General features: G+C 43.8%; 1 protein-coding gene across 3 annotated transcripts in view; it reads right to left on the reverse strand.

The window, feature by feature from the left end:
* The window catches only part of AZIN1 (antizyme inhibitor 1), a 68,222-nt gene that overhangs the window by 20,478 nt on the left and 20,815 nt on the right, over positions 1-26,929 (reverse strand). For 2 of the 3 annotated variants that reach the window (XM_050941047.1, XM_050941046.1), the window contains exons 3-6: positions 9,796-9,993; positions 6,881-7,054; positions 6,187-6,359; positions 1,644-1,778 (exon numbers count right to left, since the gene is read on the reverse strand). In XM_050941047.1, the coding sequence (XP_050797004.1) occupies positions 1,644-1,778; positions 6,187-6,359; positions 6,881-7,054; positions 9,796-9,897 (584 nt within the window). In that variant the 5' untranslated portion in view covers positions 9,898-9,993. Of the gene's footprint in view, positions 1-1,643; positions 1,779-2,566; positions 2,713-6,186; positions 6,360-6,880; positions 7,055-9,795; positions 9,994-26,929 lie in introns of those variants that run through there. The other variant, XM_050941048.1, reaches the window with a different exon arrangement.

Here is a 26,929-nt window from a genome sequence, read left to right on the forward strand (position 1 = left end):
AAGAAAGGGTGATTCTCATTGGTTAGTTACATTTGGTACTTCTTTTTGCTAACCAGGATGATACATTATCTATAAACGTTGTTTCAAAGCAATTATATAGCTTACACACATTTATTCAGATTTTTGCATTTTATTAGGTTAGAAAATGGTGAATGATGCAGTTCTAGATGATTTACTAGATTAATATTTTTTACTTGTGATGTTTGTCAAACTACATTTCAATGGAAATTGAAATTCAATTAAAAATGCACAAAACTTTTTAAAATTAGTTAAATACCTTACATGTGCTGGATACATAAAGTTTATCAAAACATATTTTGCATTTAAAACAGATTTATAAACAAAGGAAGTAGCTTCAGTTAGTGAACTGAACTGGTTGTTTCTGGTCATGTCCTTCAGGATTTAGAAGTAGTTCTTCTCATCCTCAGACACCTCATTTTTGTGTATTTGAAGAGCAGAAGCAGCTTCTCTGCTTTTTCAGCTCCCAATTGGTTTCTCAAATTTGAATGAATTAGTCATTAAACTGAACTGAATACATTGAAATGAAGAAAATATTCTGTCTGTACTTGCAAAAGCAGCTAATGCTGTCAAAAGCTGGTTTAGCTTTTCAACACACTCTGGTTCCAGGTGCTTAGCCAATAACTTCCATCAGTTCAGTGCTTTGACTTTCTTTAAAACTTTGGCAGCAAATGCATACTGCTTGAATATTTTTTTATTTAAATTTTAATACTTTTAAGAGATTATAGTAAGTTTAGGCATTAACATACATTGCCAACTTCAATTTTAAATAGGTTAATTTATTAAAGAAAAAATGTATTTAATTTAAAAAATCCAATTCGTTTAGGTTAAAAAAAAAAAGTTTTTTTAAACACACCCCGGTGACTGATAAAGGAATATTCCTCTTCTTTTGACTGTTTCCTTAATCTATCAAACATGTTCATTAGTGTTCCACAAGTTTTTGCAGCAGTTGAAAGCATACAGACAATTTGTGCATCAATTTTTGATCAGTGTGATATGAGAATTTTTCATCTTTGTGTATCTAGCTTACTCTAGATTTAAGTACCACAGGTCACTCAGTTTAGGAAGACTAAAAACACTTCAAGAAGATCCTCTGCCATCTACAGGTCGAAAACTAAAATTACTAGAACTCTGAACTTGAAGTGATTACTATGGACATCACTAAAAACTTTTCATAGTTAAATCTTCCAGCATTATCTCACCCAGTATCTGTACTGATTTTCCCACACTGAACTCCTGCCTTTTATCAGTTCAACTGTTTATTTTTCTATGCAGAGTTAGACAGATAAAAGCCAATCACTGGAAAGCACCAGAGCAAGAGTAGGGTAGTCAGTGGATGAAATGCTCTAGCAGTTTTTCTGACTACAGCAGAAGGGATTTCACATATTCACTTTGGGTTGCCTTAACATCAGTGACACTTTATGTAGCTCAAATGCCATTACTTTTCTGTTTCATACTGCTTTGAGTGCGTCACCAAAAATTCTCAAATGATGCAACTGGATTTTATATTGTTCCCTATAAGGAAAGGACAATAAACTGGCACAATAAAAAAATAATTTGAGTTAAATCTAAATTTGAGTATTTAATATTACACAAAAGGGGAAAAAAATGAAAAAGCTACTCACTTAACACCAACTATTTGGACTTCAAGCTCCTTAGCACATTCCATGAGGTGCCTACAGCTCTTCAGCATGGTGCCAAATTTCATGTTCATCTCCTCAGCTCCACTAATGTCTTCTGTGGCAATATGTAGTAAGAGCCTAAGAGAAGGGGAAGATGATTGGGGCACAGTTGGTTTACATCATCATCAGCACATGTGAAGCCTGAAGACTGTCAGAAGTATGTTGATTATGTTGTCAGTACTCCAACTCCATCGATGGATGAGTCAAGTGAACCTAATAAAAACAATCCTGTACAGAGAAAAAACTAGCAATTAGGGGCTAAAACATGGAGCCAACAAAGAAAAGGGATTTGGAAATGCAGCAACTAAGACTCTGTTGGGTGCTGTAATAAAAAAAAGGGTTACCTTCTCATAAGGAGTGCTTGCTCATAAGCTGCTCTTTAGTGACAATGGGATTACTTCTCTCCAGCCCTTTCCTCCTGGCTGGCAGGAGGAAGAGTGCCCTGGGATTCCCTTTGGAGCCTGCTGTGTTTATCTTCTTACATCAGCCTTGTCTGGTAGAAGTCTGATACATGTAGAGACCCCTCCCAACCTCCCTACTCCACCGCAGTTGGACTGGGTGCAAGGGGTGTTCCATTCCCGCCCCCATTACTTCCTCATTGCCTGTGAGAAGGAGGCTGCTGTCGGAGTGCTGTGCCATTTCTCCTCCTCCAATGGTTCTCACATATCATAGCTAGAAGACCTATTAACTCAGTCTTTGGCTAGAGCACGGGGTGGCTAATTTCTTGTGGCTTTGTGAGCTGAGTCTCATTAGTTGATCATTAATCAGTCTTGTTATGCTTTAATTGCTATGGAGTGGTAATTTGATAAGACATGCCTATCAAAACCAGAGTGTACAAACACAAGATTATATTAATACAAACTCACTCAACGTCAGCTAAAAGGGCCAATGACTCCATTTTCAATCCCAAGTGAGAAACACCATCAAACATAAAAAGCCGCATTTTGCACTAGCTGAAGGTTGGCTGGTGAAGTCCAAGCACCCCATGCAGAGTGAACTGCAGTAATCCAATCTGGAGATGAAAAAGGCAAGGATAACTGGCAAGTTCTACAGCTGAAAGGAAAGATCACCATCTCCTTGCCAAGCAAAGATAAGCACACTGTTGACTACTACCAACAGTGATAATCTAGCAGCTGCCAAAAATTTAATGGAACCCTCAAATTGCAAACATTTACGAACAACAGTTTAAAGGGGTATGCCGGGGGGAGGGGGGGAATCTAACTTCCATTTCTTCAACATCTGCCCTTCAGCATCCTTGCTTATCATTTATGCCATTTGTTACTGCTGGCATTTCACTCATTTTGGATAAATTAGACTGGCCAGTTTCATTTCCTGGTTCTCTTTCACCAGCACAAACACTTAAATGATTTAAAAAAAAATCCTCTGATCAAAATTAAACAATTTTAGTTATACAATGTTCTGTAATAACATTTGGACAAACCTATATATTGGGCCTCGTTATTGGACAAAATCAAATCCTTTGAATTCATCATATGACAACTCCAAAAATATATCTTTCTGCACACTACAGCTTAAGTAGCACCAAGGTTAGCCTGAAAACATTTGTTAACCAAGACTACATATGCCATACTGAACTGACAAATTTTCATGACTGCATTATAAAGCATCAGTAAAGAAAGATAAAAGAGAAAACTATTTTACCTTGTAATTTTGCTCTTCTCAAAATCTCTTGCAGGATTCTCATAGCTGGGTCTCAACAGGCTAAAGTGAGGCTGGAGGAAGTCCAAGATCTTGGTGCTTTTTGGCCCTTAAAGGCAATGGTAGTAGATAGGAGCATGATCCATTCTTTCCCGACTGAAGGTCACATGACACCCTGAGCATAATTACTGCCTTTGGATTCTGTCAATTCCAGATTTTAGCAAAATGTGAAGGCTCCGCAAAGAAAAATTGGCCAATCACAAAACAAAACCATTAGAAAAAAAGAATGCCTTAGAAGGCTGAATAGTAAAAGCATCAAAATCTGAGAAACCAACACCTCAAAAAGGTTCCTCTCCAAACATCAACAGAGATGGATGAAAATCTTCAGAGAAGAATTACAATTTTCTGTGCAGGATTCTCTCCAGAAATGCAAGTAACTAGAGTCACATGACTGGAACAGGCAGCAAGTCAATGCAAAAAATATGAAGTTATTTTTGAAGTACATAAAGAAGGTATAAGATACCTCCCAAAAGGAAAACCAAGCTTTTATCACTACAGACTGTAGGACAGTCTGTAGGACAAACACAAGGACTTCAAAAGTTTAGCCAACTCAGATGAAATCCAGAAAGAAATAAAACTATGTGGTAAGAGAATCTGGACTTAAGAGCTACAGGATTTATACTACAAAATAGGATTTCTTCCTATAAGCTGAATCCAAGCAACCGCTTTGTAAATGCATAGAGCAAGTATCATGCAGCAGTCTTGTAGACTGCTAGAAACATCCATGAGGAAGACAGCACAAGCCACTGACTCTGACGGAATGATCCTTTAACAAGGCCTTCTAGTTTACAAAGGGTTTCTCATACAGATGCTAGCTACTATCACCCACATCAAAGGCTGTCTGCACCAGATGCCAGCCCAGGTCCATGAACTCCTGCACTAAGATTATTTAATTACCTTAAAGACTCCTAGCATTTTCTCATAAGAAACTGACTGAACCAGGGCAGAGGCCTTTTTCAAAGGTCAGTCTGTCCTTTGACTGTGAAGAACTGAGATTTCATAATGCAAAAGGATCCAACTGTGGACTAGTAAATCTTTGTCCAAAAGAATCTTAGCACTGAAGCTCAGGATCACAATGAACAGTCTTTGCTCCAGCCATGGCCATCTCAACCACAAGCTCATGTGGGGATGGGGCAGGGCAGGGCAGAGAGAGGGGAAACTTAGCTGAAATACACTTCTTGACCATCTGACAGGGACAACAGTCTGGGCAGCCTGTTGCTTCTTCACCAGCTGGACCCAAAGAGGGTGCAACGGCACCACAACCCTACTGGATGGAGGTGAAAGCCTTGATTATAGCCTTTGAAGATTCCTGAACTTGCAGTAACTCAAACTAGCCAACTTCGCCAGTTTTTCAAGAAACTGGAAGAAGCCAGATCCTCCCACGGTCTTACTAACGTGCTGCTGCTCTGCAATGGAGATGGGTTTTGCAATTAGTTGGTCAGCTTATCTGATTCCAGATAGAAGCCATGTCATCCCGATCACCACCCTGCTCCCACTACAGTGATCTATCTAACAAGCTAAGGGAGCATAAACAGCAGCACAGAAGTCAACTCCACTACTTTTGTTAAGACCCTTCAATTGCATGAGGTACTTATGTCAAAGTGAATGCTTCATGCACCAACCAAACCAACTTAGTGTGGGTGTAGTCTCTGTGCAGATGGTGCTCTGATTGTGGGAAGCACCACCAGGTCTCAATGCAGGGTGGGAGATAAGCACTGAAGGTAGTACTGTAGCCTTTGAGACAGCCTAAGAGATAACCAGGAGGGACTTGGCAAGATCCCAAACAGTACCATCACAGAATCTCCCCAGAGCCATCTCTAAGATGTAAGCCTGAACAGAGTCAGGCACTTTGGTAGTGATATGTCAGGGCATCTTGTTTCTTGGTGTTTCCTGTTGAAATTTATGTGGAAGCAACGCCTTGTTAACCAACATGAAGCACAGGACTACTCACTTCAAGTACTGACTCCCAGTGACTTGGGAGGCTCAGACCATTGTCAAGCCCCCAGCTGTGAATGAGGATGATACAATTTGCTTTAAGGAAGCTTTCTCGCATTGGGTCTAGAGGGAAGTGGAATCTGTGCCAATGTGGGTGGCACTAACAGAACTCCAGCACTCAGCAGTGGAAGCAGACTCAGGTTTAAGATTGAGCGATTTCTCTTTTTAAGTACTCTAAGCCATGGCTGGAATATCTCAAGAAGGGACTGAAGGCAATACCCATTATTCTTAATTCACTGGTGACATCTGCAGATGTATCTGACACCACTACACAGCACACCCAAATCCCAGGCAGAAGATTCAAGGTATGTGCTCATTTGGTGACAATTGATGCCACTGGGAGTCAAGTAAATGGATAACATCCTGAAATAAAACACTGAAGCCATGCAAAGCAAGACTACTTGTAGATGAAGAGGAGCTGAGGCCCCAAGGCAAGCGCCAATATACTGAAATTAAACTGCCAGAATACTGACATGAAAGTTCGGCCCCCAAAGCCAAAGTTCCCCCAGGTTTTTCTGAGCATGGGGAGTTCCACCTGTTATGCTAGGAAGCCGAGACCCAGAAGAGAAAATCCTGCAACAAAATATCTTTAGAGAAACACTGCTACACCAGAGCCAAGGTTGGACAAAATACATGCAAGTAAACTGCATTAAAAAACCCACATGCTTCTCTTCCTTCCAGGTAAACAGACAACCCATACCACAGCCAAAGTTAAATTCCCACAGCAGTAAGAGAAACTAAGATTTCTCTCTCTTTTCAATGCAACACTTACTTAGCACTTGGATGGTTACGTGCAATTTTCTTTAATTCACTTTCATTGTCACAAGTCATGATGTTTACCCCAGTTTTCGCTGCATATTTTATCTGAGAAGCTTGCTTGCAAGGATTTGTATATATAATGTTTTCAGGAGCAATGCCCAAGTCTTGTACCAATGTCATTTCAGACTGAAAAACAAGACAGTATTAAAGTGTTAGACACATGTCAAATGAGTTTCAGTAGTGAATTTATCTTCAATGTATGTGGGGATATACAGATGCCCCCCAGGTTACGCAACCCTAATGCAAATCCGCACTTATGGAAAAAGTTCTGTAAACTAGGAATAGGAGGGGGTTTTTTGGGGTTTTTTTTGTGTGTGTGTAATGGTCGGGTATAGGTTTCTGACTTACGCAAAATTCGAGTTACACAAGGCGTTCCAGAACAGAATGCTTGCGTAAGTCGAGGAGTGTCTGTATAGCTCAAATAAGATTTTCTGCTAGCTAAACTGTATTATAAGCTGCTTCAAGAGTACAAAATGGAATTGCTATACTGAGTCATAATAAAGGGTTTACAGTTTAAGGCAAAGAACGTGTCCACATTGTAACTAACACCAAGAGCAGAAGTTTTATACAGGACAGATTTAACAGACCCCAGGATAGAGAGAGGGTAATTTGATAGGCAAAACAAGATATACAGAGCAAACACTCACTTTACTAGAACATGCAAACCCAATTCCAAGAGCTGCCAGAATCTCAAGTACACCAGGAGAGGAATTGCATTTTACAGCGTAAAATGGTTTTACTGGTGCCATCACATTCTGCCATTGGTTGTGTTTCTTCAGAAGCTTTCCAAGATCACCAACAAAAAATGCATTTTTTCCAGTCTATAAACAAAGGACAGTAGAAAAATAAAAATCACGTATCTATAATGGTGGATCTGAAGTCAAAGCAAAAATACCCTATGAAGTACAAATCTCTCATATTTATTAGGTCAAAGAATGACTGGGAATCATAGATTATGTATTTTTTATTCTGCCATTGGCTTAATGTATGGCCTTAAACAATTCATTTGACTTCTGTGCCAAAATTTACCCAATTTTAAAATGAAGGCAATACCTACTCCTTCAAAGAAATTGTTAAAATTATTTACATAATACTTTAAAATTCCTTGGATGAAAGGTCCTACCTTAAATGCCTAATATTACAGATTTTGCAAGAACTATATCTAAAGTAACAAAATATTTCCATTACAAGCACTTTTTTATTTTTTAAAAAGAAGTCCTTAACTTTCCTGAGCAGGGGTAGGACCATAGCATCACAGAAATGTAGGACTAGAAGGCACATCGATAGGTCATCCAGTCCATAACTTACTAAAATTACCCATGACTAAATTGTAGCCTTAATCATGACCATCCCTGGCAGGTCTTTGTCTATCCTGATTGTAAAAACATCTAGTGATGGAGATTCCACAACTTTCCTGGGTAATTTGTTCCCGTGCTTAACTACCCTTACAATTAGAAAATTTGCCTTGCTGTAATTTAAGTCCATTACTTCTTGACCTGCCCTCTGTGGATAAGAAGAACAATTTATCACCCTCTTCTTTGTAACAACCTTTCATATTTGAAAACTTTTATGTCCCCCCCCCCCCCATTGTCTTCTCTTGACTAAACAAATCCTATTTTTTCAATCTTTCCTTGTAGGTCAGGTTTTCTAGACCTTTAATCATTTGTGTCGCTCTCCTCTGGACTTTCTCCAATTTATCCACATCTTTCCTATGGAGGCCTTTGCTGAGCAATTTAGTGCTGAGCAATGTTCTCCAACTGAGACCTTAGTGCTGAGCAGAGTGGAAGAATTACTTCTCATGTCTTGCTTACAACACTCCTGTTACTATGTCCCAGAGTGATGTTCACTTTTTTTGTAATAGTATTACAATGTTGACTTGTATTTAGTTTTTGATCCACTATAATCCCCAGATCTTATTCTGCAGTACTGCTTAATAGTCAGTCATTTCCCATTTTGTATTTGTGCAATTGATTATTCCTTAAGTGTAGTACTTTGCACTTGTCCTTTCTGAATATCATTCTATTTCTTTCAGACCATTTCTTCAATTTGTCAAGATCATTTTGAATTCTAATCCTGTCCTCCAAAGTGCTTGCAACCCCTCCCACCTTGGTATTGTATGCAAACTTTGTAAGTGTACTCTCTGTGCCACTAGGCAAATTTATGAAGATACTGACTAGAACTGAACCCAGGACAGATCCCTCCTGCACCCCACCTGATATGCCTTTCCAGCTTGAGTATGAACCATTGATAACTACTCTCAGAGTATGATTTTCCAACCAGTTGTGCACCAACCTTATAGTAGGTTCGTCACTAGGTTATATTTCCCTAGTTTGCTTATGAAGAAATCATGTGAGATGGTATCAAAAGTCTTACTAAAGTCGAGATATATGACATCTACTGCCTCCCCCCTCCACAAACCCTGTTACTCTGTCAGAGAAGGATATTAGGTTGGTTTGACATGATTTGAGGTTTTTCCCCCCATTTATCTGAGGCATCAAGATTATAATTACAATTCTATAGAAGAGTCTATACTAAAAGTACATTAAGGTTCTAAAGTCAAACACTCAAAAGTTAGGAAAATGCCAGGTCACCTGTGCAACCTTGTTAACTCTTAGATATGGCATAATAAAGAACAGGGGTTCTATTCTGAGCTCTGCCACAGATGGCCTTGTGCAACCCTTCCATTACCCCTTTATGCTGTTTGCCTGCTTCTTAAGATAGGGGTGTGATACATGCTCAATAAAAATCACAGAATTAATAAAACCAGTCCGTAAAAGATCCAAGACTAGAACTCGTGGTCTCCTCCTGGCTCCCAGTACAGCATACCTTCCTCTAGGCTGAAAGAGTAGCTGCTGTTGTTCCCCCACCCCACCCCACCCCACCCCACCCACTCTGTTCCTAGCATGTAGGAGGCTCACTGGGAACTGGAAGCATATACAGTGCACTTAGCACATGCAGAGAAGAGCTCTGTGGGACTAGTGGGGCTACTCAGTGCAGATGGAATATAGAAACTTTAACAGGAAGACCCAATCTCTGCGCATGTGCAAATGATTTTTTTCAGAGGCTTATGAATCAGCTAAATCTGGGCAAATTTTCATGGGGGCAGTAAAAGACACTTCTGTAACCCCAGCACTATCTACTGGCCAAACTTCAGGTCGCTGCTCAAAATCCCATAGATGCTAAAGCTCTTCATAGGAACAGCTGAATAATTTTATTTATTTAACATTGGCAAAGCGATTTCCCCCAAAACCTCATTTTTGGAAGTGGCTGACCAGTTTTTGCTCAAACTTTGCCAACAAAATTCAGCCTGAGGCAGAGAGCAAACATGGAAAATTTCAGCCCAAATGGTGAAAATTCAGCAAAGTTATAAGCAATTAGAAAGGGGTTTCTAATTAAAAAGGTTAGGCAACCTTAACTGTGTGTGTTATTGCCATCTTGCCTACAATACACTTGGCTAGTCAGACTTAATTTGAGACTAGGAATTGAAGAATTTAAGTACTAGCAAATTATACATGAAAATTAATTCAGTTAAACTAGAAGGGTTTGGGTATCAAATACTTACAAGTGTATGTTCATAAACATAGTTGTCAATAACATCTCCAAGAGTTGCTCCTTCATCCAGCAGGCCAATGGAGTAGTTTGCATCCTCAAGAAATCCTTTCATCTCAGCCGTATTCCGCAAAGCCGACAGTCATAAACCAAGAAACACAAGGGACAGGCCGTCAAGCCTTGGATCCGGGTCCTTAAATTATGCAACAAACTGCACAACAGAAAAAAAAATGGTAAAATAAACCAGTTGATAACAAACAACACACATCACCCCCCAAGGCTTCTATTTTAATTTAAGAAGGACCTTCCGTTTTTGGTGTGCTGCAAATGATAAGACACTTGTTAAATGAAGCTTTCTGCTCTGCTCCCTTCACTTACCTTGGATCAAGAGACTGTGGGTCCTGCACAAAGATGCACAATTTTACTAAGTCTCGGAGTAAAATAGAATAAAACTGCCTTAAACTGATGCTAAACTTTGAGATGAGTCAACTGTCATATTTTCTACTAGAAAGGCACTACCCTTACCTCTATTCAAATGGCTGAAATAGTTCATATGAAAGTCCTGTTCTTGGTAAGGGTCTCAGGCTGGACACATTTATTTGTGTTTCATGACAGGGATTAAAAATGTACTGCTCTGGATTATACAAATTATTAAAAATACTCATAGATAAACCGTAAACCCAAAAGGTGGGTGGATGGAAACTTGTTTGCAATATTGTTATATCCATGTTGGTCCCAGGATATTAGAGATAAGTTAGGTGAGGAAATCTTTTTTATTGGGCCAACTTCCATTGGTGAGAAAGACAAGCTTTTGATCTGTACAGAGCTATGTGTTTTTTGAAAGTATGTCTCTTTCACCAACAGAAGGTGGTCCAATAAAATATATTATCTCATCCACCTTGTGTGTGGAAGCATAATTCAATGTCCAGAGTGCGATCAGCACTGGATGTTCTTTATCATCTTAATAGCTGCAACCCCTTCTGTGTTATTCCTCATATTTGGAGACACATACCAAGGCTTTCAACAGTATGCTTCTTGCTGAGGCCCGGTCTACACAAGAAAATTAGCTTGGTATAACTACGTTGCTCATGGGCATGAAAAATCCATAATCCCGAACAATGCAGTTAAACCAACCTAACCACAGGTGTGGAAAATGCTAGGTCAATGGGAGAATCCTGGCAACTGCCTCTTGGGGAGGTGGAGTATCTACGCTGACAGAAGAACCCCTCCCATCGGCATAGGTAGCGTCCTCACTGAAGTGCTACAGCAGTGCCACTGCAGCGTTTTAAGTGTAAACAAGCCCCTATTCGTGGAGGCCTTATCCACAAGAAAGCCTTGAGTCTATTGGAAACATGCTAGCACTGAGATTTGTTAGGCTGTTTTTATATTTTCCGTTCACAGTTTTGTTTTGAATTTATAAAATAAAAATGCATACTTATTCTATGCATATATTAAATCCAGGATGGAAAAAATACTTGACGTTGTGGTGGTCTAACTTTATATACTGTCTTTCACATCTCTTATTCCGAAGAGCTGAAGATATCAATGGAGTGGAGATAACATCAGTGAAAAGCAGTTATTTAAGAAACTCTAAAATTGTATAAGAGCTATAACTGCATGTTTTAAAACTCATTTGTTGCATGTGCTATGTTGAGATTAAACAGTGACAGATTTCAAAATAAATCACTGATGTAAGAAACATGCAAATATACATATTTCTAAATATATTCATAGCCAAATTTCAGTTAATTTGTCTTTTGTTTAATAATAAAGTCTGTATTGGCAGTTAAAAGTTTTTTGCTGAACAAGGTGCTTCAATTCAATTTAACAGTGACAATTTGGGTCAGGAAGGGCCCTGAATAACTAAAACATGCACAACGTATTAATATGGGGGTATGTGACATAATGCCAAGTAATTTCACATAAAAATGTGCACATGGCTGAGAATTACCAATTGCTGACTGGATCATTCCATCAGTCTTACTTGCTTAATAGGCTGAACTCTTTTAATCCTGCTTAAAACAAGTTCTGTTAGAACCCTTTGAGATTTTAAAGATTAACTATCCAGATCCTAGGCTGGAGTTTATAAAAAATTGTCTAGCTACCATTTTTACATAAACATTGTGGATATTGCCCAAAAACTCTGGTTGAAGATGTCACACTGATTAGGAAAAAGTTGAGAGCTTACTAGAAAGATATGCTACTTTGCTTTGAAATAAAAGCTTTGTAGATTTTAACAGTTCTTAGAACAAATTGTACAGAAACTGCAATAACTAAATGAAAAGAAAGGACAGTTACCTGTTCCATAACTAGCGTTCTTTGAGATGTGATGCTCAGATGTATTCCACAGTAGGTGTGCGTGCTTGCCACATGCACCGGTGCCTGAAGTTTTTCCCTTAGCAGTACCCATGGGGGAGAGGGGGAGAGCACCGCTGCGACCCCTGGAATGATGCCTCTATATCGTGCTATAAGAGGAGCTGCACACTCCCCCCATCCTCGGTTCCTTCTTGCCAGACAACTCTGACAGAGGGGAAGGAGGGCAGGATGTGGAACATACCTGAGCAACACATCTTGAAGAACGCCAGTTACGGAACAGGTAACTGTCCTTTCTTCTTCCAGTGATTGCTCATGTGTATTCCACACTAGGTGACTCCAAGCTATGTCTGATAGAGGCAGGTAGGAGTTTACAGGTTTCTGGGATGCAGTACCATCCTACCAAACCCGGCGTCATCCCGTACTTGGGAGACGATCGCATAATGCGAAGGTGTTGACAGAGGACCACGTGGCACCTCTGCATATGTTCTGGACAGGGATGTGAATTACATAGGTGGCCGACGAGGCCTGAACTCTCGTAGAATGAGCCTTAACAATAGGCAGCGGGGGAAGCCTTGCCAGCTCATAACGTGTATGCATGAGCTGATCCAGCGCGAAAGGCTCTGGGTATAAATCATCTGCCCCCTCATCTGTTCAGCCGACGCAACGAACAGCTGCGAGGATTTCCGGAACGGCCTGGTTCGGTCTAGGAAAAAGCCAACACCCTATGCACATCTAGAGTGTGTAGGCGGCACTCCTCGTTGAAGGAATGGGGCTCAGGACAGAGTACCACTAGGAAAATGTCCTGATCCATATGGAAGGCGGAAACCACCTTTGGGATAAAAACGGAGTGTGGATGAAGCTGGACCTTATCCTTGTGGAAGATTGCATATAGGGGTTCCAAGGTCAAGGCCTTAAGCTCCAAGACACATTGGGCTGATGTAACGGCCACAAGGAATGCTATCTTCCGTGACAGGTGAGACCAGGAACACGTGGCCAAGGACTCAAAGGGAGGACCCATGAGACAGGATAACATTAGGTTTAGATCCCATTGTGGCACGAGGGGCCTAGCATATGGGAATGAACAATCCAGGCCCTTTAGAAAGCGGGAGGTCATACTGTGGGAAAAGATTGAGTGGGCCTGTACTGGCAGGTGAAAGGCTGATATGACCGCCAAATGCACCCTGACGAAGGTGGGAGCTAGCCCTTGGGTCTTAAGGGACAGGAGATAATCGAGAATGAGTTGGAGCAATGCGGACGATGGGGAAATTCCCTGCTCCCCTGCCCACCTAGAGAACCTAGACCATTTGGCCAGGTACGTCCATCGCGTGGACGGCTTTCTGCTTTCCAGCAGAACTTGTCTGACATTCTCTGAACACCTCCCCTCTTCATCAAACCACGGAGCAACCATGCTATTAGGTGAAGTGCGGTCAGGTTGGGGTAGAGGAGGCATCCCCACTCCCGGGAGAGGAGATCCGGGCAAAGCAGCAGCCACCGCGGAGGAGCCATTAAGAGTTGCAGGAGAGTCCCGTACCAGTGCTGATGGGCCCAATCCAGGGCTATGAGGATGACACGTCCTGTCTGCTTTTACTTTTTGCAGGACTTTGCCTATCACGGGGAAAGGTGAGAAAGCATAGAAAAGTGGGGCCGACCACTAGAGGAAGGCATCCGAGATCACCCCCCTTTCTGTCCCTCCCCTGGAGCAGAACTGGGGGAAGCTGCAAAGAGGTCGACCCGGGGAACTCTCCACTCTTGGAAGAGCTGCAGGGCGACCTCCCAGTGAAGCGACCACTCATACTGGTGGGAAAACACCCTACGGAGGTGATCGGCCCCGTACATTGCGGGCATCGGTAGGTGGAAGGCTTGCAGGGAGATATTGTGGGCTATACAGAACGCCCAAAGGCTCAGGGCTTCCAGGCATAGGGCCAAGGAATGCATTCCTCCCTGTCTGTTGATGTAATACATCGCAGCCATATTGTCCATGAGGACTCTGACCACCTTCCCGTTAAGGTGCCCGCAGAAGGCCACGCATGCCAGCCGTATTGCCCTGAGCTCCCTGATGTTTATGTGTACAGATAATTTCGAAGCTGACCATCTCCCTTGGATTTAAACGTTCCCAGGTGGGCTCCCCAGCCCACGTCTGAGGCATCTGAAACCTGATCTAGTGAGGGGGAGATTTCTTGGAAGGGGACCCCTTGCAACATACTGCGCAGGAGGGACCACCATTGTAGGGCAGCAACTACCTGGGACGGTATCGTGACAACCTTGTCCAGCCCATCCCAAGCCTGGGAATACTGGGAGGCCAGCTAGAGCTGGAGGGGCCTCATTCTGAGCCTGGCACAGCAAACTACGGACGTGCATACTGCCACGTGACCGAGGTTCTGAAGGCACAATCTCACTGTCATCACTGGGAAGGCCGTGACTGAGGCAATGAGACCTTTTAGGGTCTCGAACCTGTCCCGGGGAAGAGAGGCTGTGGCCTCTAATGAGTCCAGTAGAGCCCCTATGAACTGTATGCATTGAACCGGGACTAATGTAGACTGGGCCTCGTTTACCACTAGGCCAAGATCTGCACATGTGGACAGAAGTCCCACCTGGGCCTGTACCCGGGACCAAGAAGTGCCCTAGAGAAGCCAATCGTCCAGGTAAGGGAAAATTTGTACCCTTTTCCTCTGGAGATAGTCTGCTACCACCACCATGCATTTGATGAAAACTCTGGGGGCTGTGGAAAGGCCAATTCCCCTACCAGGAATCAGAGGAAACACCTGTGTCCCTCAAAAATATGGATATGGAAATATGCGTCCTGGAGAGCCAGGGCCGCAAACCAATCCCCCAGGTCCAGGGAGGGGATGAGAGAGAGGCCAGGGATACCATACGGAACCTGTAGCGGACCATAAAACTGTTGAGATCCCGGAGGTCTAAGATGGGCCTGAGGAAATACCAGGAATAGAAGCCCTTGTTCTGAAATTCTACCGGTACCCTTTCCACCACCCCCAGGTAGAGGAGGCGTGCCACCTCTTGCTCTAGGAGACGGGCATGCTCTGGATCCCCGAGGCTCGCCCAGCGCTGGGAGTGGGGTGAAGTGAACTGCAACGTGTATCCCTTGGAAATAGTGTCCGACGTTATCTGGGACCACTCCACTCGGAAGGCAAATAAATGGTTGCAGAACACAAACTTTATTAACCGGCGGGAGGAGGGGTGTCTCCCTGGCAACAAGCCTGGTGGCCCCCTGCAAAGAGTTCATACCGCCTCTTTCCCTGCCTTTTGCCCTTTGAGAGGCCAGGCCCTGGGGCCAAGCGGGACTGACACTGGGACCTGCGTCTCTGTTCCCTCGGTCTCTTAGGAGGGGGCTCGTATCTGCCCCTAGCAGGAGAAGCCGAAGTTTGCGGCCTAGGTTTGTCCTTCGCCGGAGGGATGTACAGGCTCAAGGTTTGCAGGGTTATACGGGAGTCTTTCATCCCATGCAGGTGGACATCAGTTTGGTCCGCAAACAATGCTTTCCTGTGGAAGGGAAAGTCCCACATCAAGGACTGGGACTCTGCAGACAGTCTGGACAGGAGAAGCCATGATGCCCTGTGCATGGATACAGCAGAGGCTATTGATCGGGCTGATATGTCTGCCGCCGCCTGGAGGGCTGCTTTCGCCGCTGATGCCCCTTCCTCTACCAGAGCCCTGAACCCCTTTTTGTCCTGCTCCGGGAGGAGAGGTTCGAACTCTGGCAGGGACCCCCATAGATTGAAGTCATATCTACTTAGAAGGGCTTGGTGATTGGCCACCCTGAGCTGGAAACTCGCCCAGGAATAAACCTTCCTGCCAAACGCGTTCAGTCTCCTGGCATCTTTGTCCTTAGAGGTGGGTGCGAACTGACCGTGACGTTCCTGGTGGTTAACTGATTCTACCACCAGGGAGTTAGGTGCCGGGTGGGAGTACAGGTGTTTGTGGCCCTTAACTGGCACGAAGTATTTCCTCTCCATTTTCTTGGAGATAGGGGCCAAGGAAGCTGGGGTTTGCCACAGGGTAGTTGAGATATTGGCTACCCCCTGGCGGAGAAGTAGGGGCACACGGCCTGGTGCCAAGGATGACAGTACATTAAAGAGAGTCAGACGGCTCCATCTCCTCAGCCTGGAGCTGGAGATTGGACGCCACCCTCTTGAGGACTTCAGGGCTCACCAAGAGCTCCTCTTGTGGGATGGGCAGAAGTGCCGCTATGGTATCCTCCGGTGCCGGCGAGGGGACCAGCATGGAGCCTAGGGCATCGGATGGTACCGGTGGGTCGATCACAGGTCAGAGTCCGGGCATGGTACGATTGGCTCAGGACCTGTTGATTTCTCCCTCTGTCATGGAGGGGAGGCCAAAGGAGCCTGAGAAACTCTGGCCACCAAGCGAGGGTCTCGCCTGGGCAGGGATCTGCGGCCATGGTGCCCATTAACACCATTGCCCTTGCCATGGTGCTACGTGCCACTGACCAGCTTGGGTGCCGGGTGATGCAGTTTTCTCTCGCAGAGCCACACAATTTGGAGACGGGCAGCTGGGTGCCAATGTGGAGGTCGCCGACAACTACATGGTACCGTAGGAGCGACGGTGCCTGCGATGGTGCCGTCCACGTGACTGGGACCTTGAGGACAAAGATTGGTACCCGTCCAAGGCACTACTCATGTACTCACCCCGGCGGCCAGAGCTACAACACTTTGGTGCTGGTGAATTACGAGATGAGTCCCACGCGTGGTATCTGGTAGAGCGGAAGCTCGAGTCGGAGCGTCTATGTTGGCGGTGACGGGATCGGCTTCAATAGCTTTGACGCGAAGAAGAGCAGTTGGCATGGTTATCCCAGTGCCTGTGTCCCCGGTCACAGGTCATAGAGGAGTTCCGAGGCTCCCTCGCAGGCGGCAAGCCGGTCAGCCTAAGTGGGGTAGAGGGCTGGGTGTGAGCTGCAGGAAGACTGCGTCGAGCAAGGCAGCAAGCGGTGCTTGGAGCGGGGACTGTGCCACGCCGGGGAGGGTTGTGCTCCCAGTGGCGGCTTCCCTTGAGATCGGGGGCCCGTCTCAGGCGGCGCCCCGGATACTGAGAGGGTTAAAATGTCTCACGTGGCCTGTGCCGTCAACGGCATCCTCACCTCAGGGGAGGCACGGATGGACGGGACCGAGCTGCTCTGCTCAATGCAAGTTGGAGGCCTAGGTCCCAAGGGGGATTGCAGGCTGCCCAGCTTGGGTCCAATCTCTCCCCACCTTTCTCTCGGCGCTGCTGAGTCTTCCCTGGCTTTTTTGAAGGGGAGCGATGCCAGCTAGTGGAGGGGACTTCGCGCTGTACTGAAGATGCGGTGCCGGGCGCCGAATCTGTGCAGCATGCCAGTGTCAGCACTGATTCCATTAGGAGCATGCAAAGTCTAATGTCCCTCTTCTTCTTAGTCTGCTGTTTGAAAGATCTACAGATCCTACAGTGCTCACTTACGTGGATCTCACCAAGCAGCGGAGACAGTGTGTGCGGGGATCACTTCTTGGCATAGAACTGCGACAGGAGTCGCATGACTTGAAGCCTGGGGCACAGGGCATGCCTCAAGCGCAGACAACTAACTTGAGAAACTATTTAACTAACTATTGAAAAACTGTACTACTAAGGCTAACTAGACAAGCAGCAGCAAGGCTGGAGCATGAAGTTCCGACTACCCTTCACTGGCGGCAAGAAAGAACTGAGAGTGGGGGAAAGTGCGCAGCTCCCCTTATAGCATGATATAGAGGTGCCACTCCAGGGGTCACAGCAGTGCTCCCCCCCCATGGGTACTGCTAAGGGAAAAACTTCCAGCACCAGTGCACGTGGTGAGCATGCACACCCACTGTCGAATACACATGAGCAATCACTCATAGAACTCCTCATTGTTTCAAAGATCCGCATTTTCCTATATTTGAGGTCCTAAGTATAGCACAAAAAGCTATATTTCTATCAAGGGGTTAAAAATAACTCGAACCACCACAAAACATGGCTGAGTTTCTAACAGTTAGTAGGAGAACTATGACTTCAGATGGCTTGAAGACAATTGTACTATTCCTGGGGGAATTCTGCACCACTGCACATGCGCAGAATTCATGTCCCCACAGATTTCTTTGCTTCCTTGACAAAAAATGACTCTCTGATGGGAGGCAAGGGGAATCCGCAAAAGTTGTCACGTGCCACTCCCCAGCAGCGTGAGTGTGTTGTTCTGGGTGCCCAGAGCAGCCAGCTGAGAGGTAAATCTGGGGGCAGGGTGGGGCGGAGCTGGGGACGCTCCAGACAGTGGCTCCTACCCTGTGCCAGGCTCAGCTGTTAATCCTGGCTTGGCTGGGGAGGATGGGACTTCCTCTTCCCCTGCAAGGAGCAGTCAGGGCTGGGTCAGACTCACCTCAACTCCCACTTCTCAGTTGAGGAGGGGAGGAGTCATTGTAAAGGGAGCTGCTCCCCCATCCACCCAACCCCCATGCATCCAGGACCCTCCCCATCTATATCCCCCCAGGGCTCTCTGCACCCAAACCCCCACCCCCACCCCAACAAGCCTCACATTCTGCATCTGGAGCCCCCCTGCACCCAAGCCCCTGCCCACTCAGCCTCTAGACCCTCATCCCTGCTTCCAAACTGCCCCAACACTCAAACCCCCATTCTGACAAACTCCACCCCAGATCTGCATCCAGATCCTCCCCCAACACCCAGAACCCTCACCAAGACACCTGTACGATTTCCCCACACCTGGATCCCCTCACACTTGCATCCAGCTGGGCTGAGTCTTTTTGCCTACCCCTAGTGCACCTGGCATGGAGGGGCATGGCCCTGGGGTGTTTCTGGGGCAGGCCTGGCCCTTGTGCTGTGTCAGGGGTAGGTGCAGCCTCACCACCAAGTCCATGTCCTAGTGAGGAGGGGACAGGGCTGCAAGGTGATCTCCCATCTCCATGCTTCAGGAGCGTGTGCTCCCCCGTGCCATGTTAGAACCATCACATTTATTTATTGACAAATAAAATTTACAGAATTTAAAAATACTGTGTGTAGAATTTTTATTTTTTGGCACAGAATTCTCTCAGGAGTAGATTGTACTAACCCCTTCACCCTTTCCCCAAAAAGGATACTCAGAAATGAAATGTAAAACTAATTTAACTAATCGTGTTTAGTAAGATTATGAAAAACAATACTGCTAGTATCTCAGGCCATCTTTGAGATGGACAACTAATATGCAGTTCTACTTAGCATTTTAATCTGGTGTATGGAAACAAAGCCTGGGGCCTTGATTCATTTTAAAACTATATGGTCAGACAAGTGCCTTAAATAAAACTGTACCTTCTTATCTGGCATACCTGCCATTGTACATATAGCTTATCTGAGAATTGTACTTTTGAGAGACCTGCACAACCAAAACTACAGGAGAGTGAGATAGATCCCGATTGTAAATAATTCTGTTGATGCCAAAGTTCTTAGCAGTAGAACCCTCACTACAAGTGATGTGAACCAGAAAGACAGTGGAGATGTCTATCAGATTAGGCTGAGTTTGTATGTTTGGCAAATAAAAATTTACTTTTAAACCTCAGCACATTTGGTTTGGAATCAGTGACGCCACTATGGAACACCAGCGTACTATTTACATAGCTACTAGGCACAACACAATATCATTTTAAACACTCCAACAGTATCCTAGGGAGGAGCCCATGAACCCAATTTTCAGACTGCAGGCAGCAGTTGCAACAAAACAACAGTGGGAAGACTCTAGCTCAAATCTTCATTTTATTAAATTTGGTGTAGTTCTGGAATCTATTCAGGGACTGATGGACAATAGAGAAGACAAGTTATAACAGATGTTAAAATGATGGAAAATAGACTCTCTGTTGCTGTTGTTTCTTAATACTACAATTTTAAAGGAAAAAATAGTGTTTGACTGTTCTTCAAGATGTGTCCCTCTATGTGTGTTCCACTGTAGGTGACTTCACAATAGTATCCCCCATGGAGGGCTGAGACTTTGGAGTGGAGTCTGTTACTACAGAGTACTATGGAGTCCAAGATGGCATCAAAGGCCAAATCTCCAGTAATTGCATACTGTTCTGTGAAAGTGTGAACAGAGGCTCAAGTCGCACTTCTGCAGATTTCCAAGATAGGGACATCTTTAAGGAATGCAACCAAGGTAGAAATTGTGGCATGCATAAGGATTCTGGACAGAGGCAACAGTCTGCACCCTTGACAGTGATTAATGCAACCCAAGACCCATTTGGATAGTCTTTGAGCCAATATGCACATATTAAAACACAATCCCAACTATATACATAAAATGATGGGGTTTAAATTAGCTGTTACCACTCAAGAGAGATCGTGGAGTCATTGTGGATAGTTCTCTGAAAACATCCACTCAATGTACAGCGGCAGTCAAAAAAGTGACCAGAATATTGGGAATCACTAAGGATAGATTTAAAAATTTTATTAAGATGATAAAAAAGTGAACGGTACAGAGTTTAAGCACAGAAGTTTTACAGATTGAGGGTGCAAAGTTTGGTTTAAGATCAGGCAGCATAAGGAATACATAATCTGCAATAGCCCCGATTGGAGGTAAAAGGTTGATAGTCAGAGTACAGACAGAGATATGAGGGTATGAAGTTCACAAAGTGGCTATGTTCGGGTATGGAGTATAATGTGTGGATTAATAGACAGAAAATATATTGTCTCTATACAAATCCAAGAAGGTTGGTGGCGACTGGACATCTAAAATAGTGAATGCCAGTGAAAATGAGGTAGGATCAGAGTCTAAAATAGGGAAAGAACAAAGTTAAAAATTACTTCGACAAGTTAGATGTCTTCAGATCACCAGGGCCTGATGAAATGCATCCTAGAATACTCAAGGGGCTGATGGAGGAGATATCTGAGCCTTTAGCAATTATCTTTGAAGAGTCATGGAAGATGAGAGACATTCCAGAAGACTGGAAAAGGGACTTATATTTGCCCATCTATAAAAACAGTAATAAGGACAACCTAGGGAATTACAGACCAGTCGGCTTAGCTTCTATACCCAGAAAGATAATGGAGCAAATAATTGCAAATTTATTTCTTAAACACCTAGAAGACAAAGTGATAACAGTATGGATTTGTCAAGAACAAACCATGTCAAACCAACCTGATAGCTTTCTTTGCCAGGGTAACAAGCCTTTGGGGCGGGGGGAAGAAGAGAGAAAAGAGAGAAGAGAATCGGTAGATGTGGTATATCTTGACTTTTGATACTGTCTCGCATGACCTACTCCTAAACAAACTTGGGAAATGCACCCACCTTTATAGTAGCTCCATCTAGGTTGTATCACTGGTTGGAAAATCATTCCCAGAGAGTAGTTATCTGTGGTTCACAGTCATGCTGGAAGGGCATAATGAGTGGGGTCCCGCAGAGATGGGTTCTGTTCAATATCTTCATCAATGATTTAGATAATGGCAGAGAAAGTACACTTATAAAGTTTGTGGACAATACCAAGCTGGGAGGGGGTTGCAAGTGCTTTAGAGGATAGGATTAAAATTCAAAATTATCTGGAAAAACTGGAGAAATGGTCTCAAGTAAACAGGATGAAATTCAATAAGGACAAATGCAAAGTACTCCACTTAAGAAGGAACAATCAGTTGCACACATACAAAATGGGAAATGACTGCCTAGGAAAAAGAGGACTGCAGAAAGGGATCTGGGTGTCAGTGGATCACAAGCTAAATATGAGTCAACAGAGTAACACAGTTGCCAAAAAAAATCCTTTTGGGATGTATTAACAGGAGTATTTTAAGCAAGACATGAAGTAATTCTTCTCCTCTACTTCACACTCATTAGGCCTCAATATTGTGTCCAGTCCTGGGCACACATTTCAGGAAAGATGTGGAAAAATTGGCAAAAGTCCAGAGAAGTGCAACAAAAATGATTAAAGGTTTAGAATACATGACCTATGAAGGCAGATTGAAAAAAATTGGGTTTGTTTAGTCTGGAAAAGAGAAGATGAGGGGGGACACGATAACAGTTTTCAAGCACATAAAAGGTTGTTACAAAGAAGAGGGAAAAAAATTGTTGTTCTTAACCTCTGAGGATAGGACAAGAAGCAACGGGCTTAAACTGCAGCAAGGGTGATATAAGTTGGACATTAGGAAAAACTTCCTAACCATCAGAATGGTAAAGCACTGGAATAAATTGCCTATGGAGGTGGTAGAATCTCAGTCATTGGGGATTTTTAAGAGCAGGTTGGACAAACCCAACAAGGATGGTCTAGACAATACTTAGTCCTGCCCTGAGTGCAGGGGACTGGACTAGACGACCTCTCAAGGTCCCTTCCAGATCTATGATTTCTATGGTACACCCACCCACATCTTGAATACTGCATGCAGATGTGGTCGCCCCATCTCAAAAAAAGATATTGGAATTGGAAAGGGTTCCAAAAATGGTAACAATAATGATTGGGGGTATGGAACTGGGATTTTTCAGCTTGCAAAAGAGACGACTAAGGGGGATATGATTTAAGTCTATAAAATTATGATTGGTGTAGAGAAGTAAATAAGGAAGTGTTATTTACTCATAACAGAAGAACTAGGGTCACCAAATAAAATAGGCAGTAGGTTTAAAACAAACAAAAGTATTTTTTCATACAACAGTCAACCTGTGGAACTCCTTGCCAGAGGATGTTGTGAAGGCCAAGACTATAACAGTGTTCAAAAAAGAACTAGATATGTTCATGGATGATAGATCCATCAATGGCTGTTAGCCAGGATGGGCAGGGATGGTTCCCCTAACCTCTGTTTGCCAGAAGCTGGGAATGAGCAACAGGGGATGGACCACCTGATGATTAACTGTTTGTTCCCTCTGGGGCATCTGGCATTGGCCACTGTCAGAGGACGGGATCATGAGCTAGATGGACCTTTGGTCTGACCCAGTATGGCCGATCTTAGCTTGTTACGGTATCGTGGAGCCTTTGGATCTTTCTGCAAGTGAAAGGAAGACTTTATAGGACTTCCCGAAGTCCTTAGTTCTGTCAAAGTAGAATGCTAGTGCTCTTCCAACATTTAGCATATTCAGAATCACCTCTCTGTTGTCACAGTGTGGTTTTGGGAGGAAAAAATGGAGATGGATCTGTTGAGATCTCTCTCATAGAACTGGAAGGGATCCTGGAAGGTCAGAGTCCAGGCCCCTGCCTTCACTAGCAGGACCAAGTACTGATTTTGCCCCAGATCCCTAAGTGGCCCCCCTCAAGGACTGAACTCACAACCCTGGTTTAGCAGGCCAATGCTCAAGCCACTGAGCTATTCCCCTCTGCCCCCATGTTGATTCATATGGAAAGTGGAGACAATTTTAGGGAGAACCTTGGGATGCAGCCTTGTATTGTGGTGATAGACCAGGGAAATTACATCCTCCTGGTCACTGTCAGACTCGTCACTGGGTAAGGGTGGTGCTGATCATAGTATTGGTGGTACACAGCCCAGTGGTCAGGCACTGGGATGTGTGCAGTACCAGGGACCTAGTAACAAGTAACAGGGATTGACGTTCCTCCCAAACTGTCATGTTTTTAGGGTACCTGAACTGTTGTGGTACCACTGGCTCACTCAGTACTGCGGAGGAGTGTCTATAGTATGTTGTCAGTACCAATGGTTATGAAGATGTAGAGCACTCCCTAGCCTGAAGATTTTCGCGGTGCTGCTCTTTTAGAGGCAGTCTGGTTTTTTTTTGTCCTTAGAGGGCGGTACACCACTGCCTTAGACAGAAGCCCGGCAGAGCTCATAGCAGAGGCACCCTGATGTTTTGGGGTATTGTGCTTCAGAGTCACTAGTACCAAGGTTGTCAATCACACTAGGGAATCACTCTGGCTGGCCAACTCAGTTTGGTGGTTTGAAACCCTTTTCCCACAAGCTTTTATGGGGGAATCTGTTTTTCCACAATTCTACCCCCTTTGAAGTTGACCCCGGATCACCTCCGGAGCCTTCAGCACCAGAGCCCGCTGGAGGGTGAAGTGCCTTCTCCATAAGGAGTTTTAACTTCAGCCTCTGGTTCGTGCAAGACATCACCGTTAGCTGATAGCAGAGGGAGCACTTCTGAGGGATATGAAACTCCCAGGCACAGCCACACTGTTACAGGAATCAACTCCTTGCAGGAGAGGCACCTCTTGAAGCTGGGGATGGCATGGGAGCAGAGCTATCATACTCTAGCAGTGAGAAATGCAGAAGAAAGTTGTTTGTTTTTTTTTTTTAACTGAAAAAAAAACTTGGTGTGTCTTCTACATGTGGGGAGGTGGGAAAATACCCTCAGACAGGGCAGGGAAACAAACAGAAGTTCTCCCGCCCACGCCACCCCACCCGCCTTTTTTTTTTTTTTTTTAATCAACTGGTAAAAAGGAAACTAACTATTAAGGAGAACAAAAAAAAACTACTTATGCTAATAACACAGATAAGAAAGGGACAACTGCTCGCTGAGGCCAAAGGCAGTCAAGAAGGAACTCGGGGGCAGGGGGAAAAAAAGAGAGGTTGGTTTCAATCTGGACAATGCTAGGGAGCCTCAAGGCAGACCATGAGGGAGGGAGAGCGCATGTGGGGGCTGAACTGACACTGCAACCTAAAATTTCCAATTAGAGGTGCACATACACCTATAGCGGAGCACCCACAAGGACACTATTTAAAAAAGCAGCTACATGTTTAGACAGCTGATGAAATTCAGCACAAATAGGAGTAAGTGGGCTTTTATTCATTCTCAGTTTAGTACATTAATTTTTAAATTGAAATTGTGTAGGACTACAAAATGAGCTAGTTTTAAAAAAAACTAAAAATAGGCCAGGTTTTACAAGATGCACTATGTATTTTTTTCTATCAAATAAGAACATCTGGTCTGCTGAAGGTTATAGTGCATCATCTCTGCTTTGAGTTATGCTTAAGTAAAACCACTGAATTCTGAAAATGAAAACTCACTAATTACTGTAAAGGCAGAAGGCAAAAATTAAGGGACTTTTAGGAATGAGCAGTTAACTAACATTATATACAATAAGCATTATACCTTTAAAAAAGTGTATTTATAGAAAAGTTAAATACAGCAAATCCAGCCCTTCTCCTTCACAGGTGCAGAGACTCCGCAGGCAGTAGAACAGATGTAGATTTGTTTGGAAAAGGGGAAAGTTTCCAGGAGCTGCTCACTCCTTATGTGACACATAGCTCTGCAGCAGCTTCCTACGCAGCAGGCAGGCAAATGGATTCTCTGCTGCACTGATCCTTCTGTGGAGGATTGTTAGAGAGAACACAGCTTCAGCTGTTAGGTTTCAGTAGTCTTGGAGGTACACATCTATCCAACACAAGCTGGCTCTTCGTTTTAGGATTTATCCCTTAATTAGCTTTTAGAAAAAAATAATCTGATTTTGTCAAGAGTTACTGTACATATGCATTTTCTAAAGCTCTCAGCCTTGGTCTAACTCTGCTCCCATTAAAGTCAACCACTGATTTCAGTGAGAGCAGAGTTAGGCCAACTGCTTCATACTTAGACAATACAGGCGGGGATTTTCAAATTTAATCAAGGTGGTGGTGATGATTATGTTTAATATTACAGACTATGCTTAGTGGAGAGATTTCTTCAAATCCTTCTCCTTCTGCCCCACAACTCAATTAGATGGAATCAAAGACGACGAGATATCTGGAGGGGGGCAAAATGACAAACCGAGGGAGGAAACAGGGGTTTAGTACTTAAATTTTAATCTTTTTCTGCACCTCACTCTGAACTTGGGCAGAAGCCACCATTCCAAACTCTGAAGTGAAAGTTTTGCTTGGAATGTTGAATTACCATAAGTCACACAAATGTAATGTGCTGGTAGCGGACAACAATACCCGCTTTACTCCACCAGTGTCACTCCTCATCAAGAGTAAGGCAATATCTTTTAACACAGACCCAACTACCATCAACTGAATACTATTAAAGACAGCCACATAGCCATGTAATTGCTACCTTTGATGTACGTGTTAAACCATGAAGAGCCTGGGGATGTAACAGTGGATCCCTAGATTAAAAACTTTCAATTAAATTATATATCCTAAAGTACTTAAATATTGCTGTTACAATACAAATATCTGAAAGCCAAAAAAGTTAAAATTCAGTTTTACTTTGAAAAGCGATTCAAACCAAATATTTGTTTAGTGTATCTGAGTGTCCATAACAAATGCCTTAGTTCACAGTTTATTTTTTAAACTGACAGCACTGGCTATGCAGCCTATGCTCTAAAAATATAGTTAAGGTGGTTTCCTTCTTTGATATACATCACTGTAAAAAACTAGCTGGAAAATAGAAATCTTCTCCCACACCACCCCACCCAAAAATTATTCTTCTGGAAAGGTGGGAGGGAGGAGAGAAATCATCCTGAACCACAACAAAATGGTCAAAACAAAAAAATTCACAGGAAGATGTTTCAAGAAAAAAAGTCAATCCATTTTGGGAGAACCGAACTGGAATGTTTCCGCTTCTTTACAAATGAAACTGACCAGAGCTTACAGCTGGGCTGCCAGAGAGCCAGGGCACAAAGCCTCCCCTCTAGCTCCAGGGCCAGAGAGGCAAAATGATAGTTTCTGCCATAGCTAGGAGGGAGGGGGGAGTTTGAGAGACCAAGTCAGGGTGCTCAGCCTTGAAACCTGTCCTGGAAAGGTTTTATCAATTTCACTCACAGAAATTTGAATTGACAAAAGCCTTTGAGGCCTAAAGCCAGGGAACCATCATTTTGATTTTCCTAATAGAAAAACCAAGTTTTCAGTGACTCCATTGTCTTCAGGGGAATTACAAAGGTAAAAAGATTGGAAATTTAGCAAACTATTCTTCCGATGCACTCAGAGGAAGAGAATTCATCTTACATCACTAGCTGCGT

Source organism: Gopherus flavomarginatus, chromosome 2 (assembly GCF_025201925.1).
Source record: "Gopherus flavomarginatus isolate rGopFla2 chromosome 2, rGopFla2.mat.asm, whole genome shotgun sequence".
Taxonomy (NCBI): Eukaryota; Metazoa; Chordata; order Testudines; family Testudinidae; genus Gopherus; species Gopherus flavomarginatus.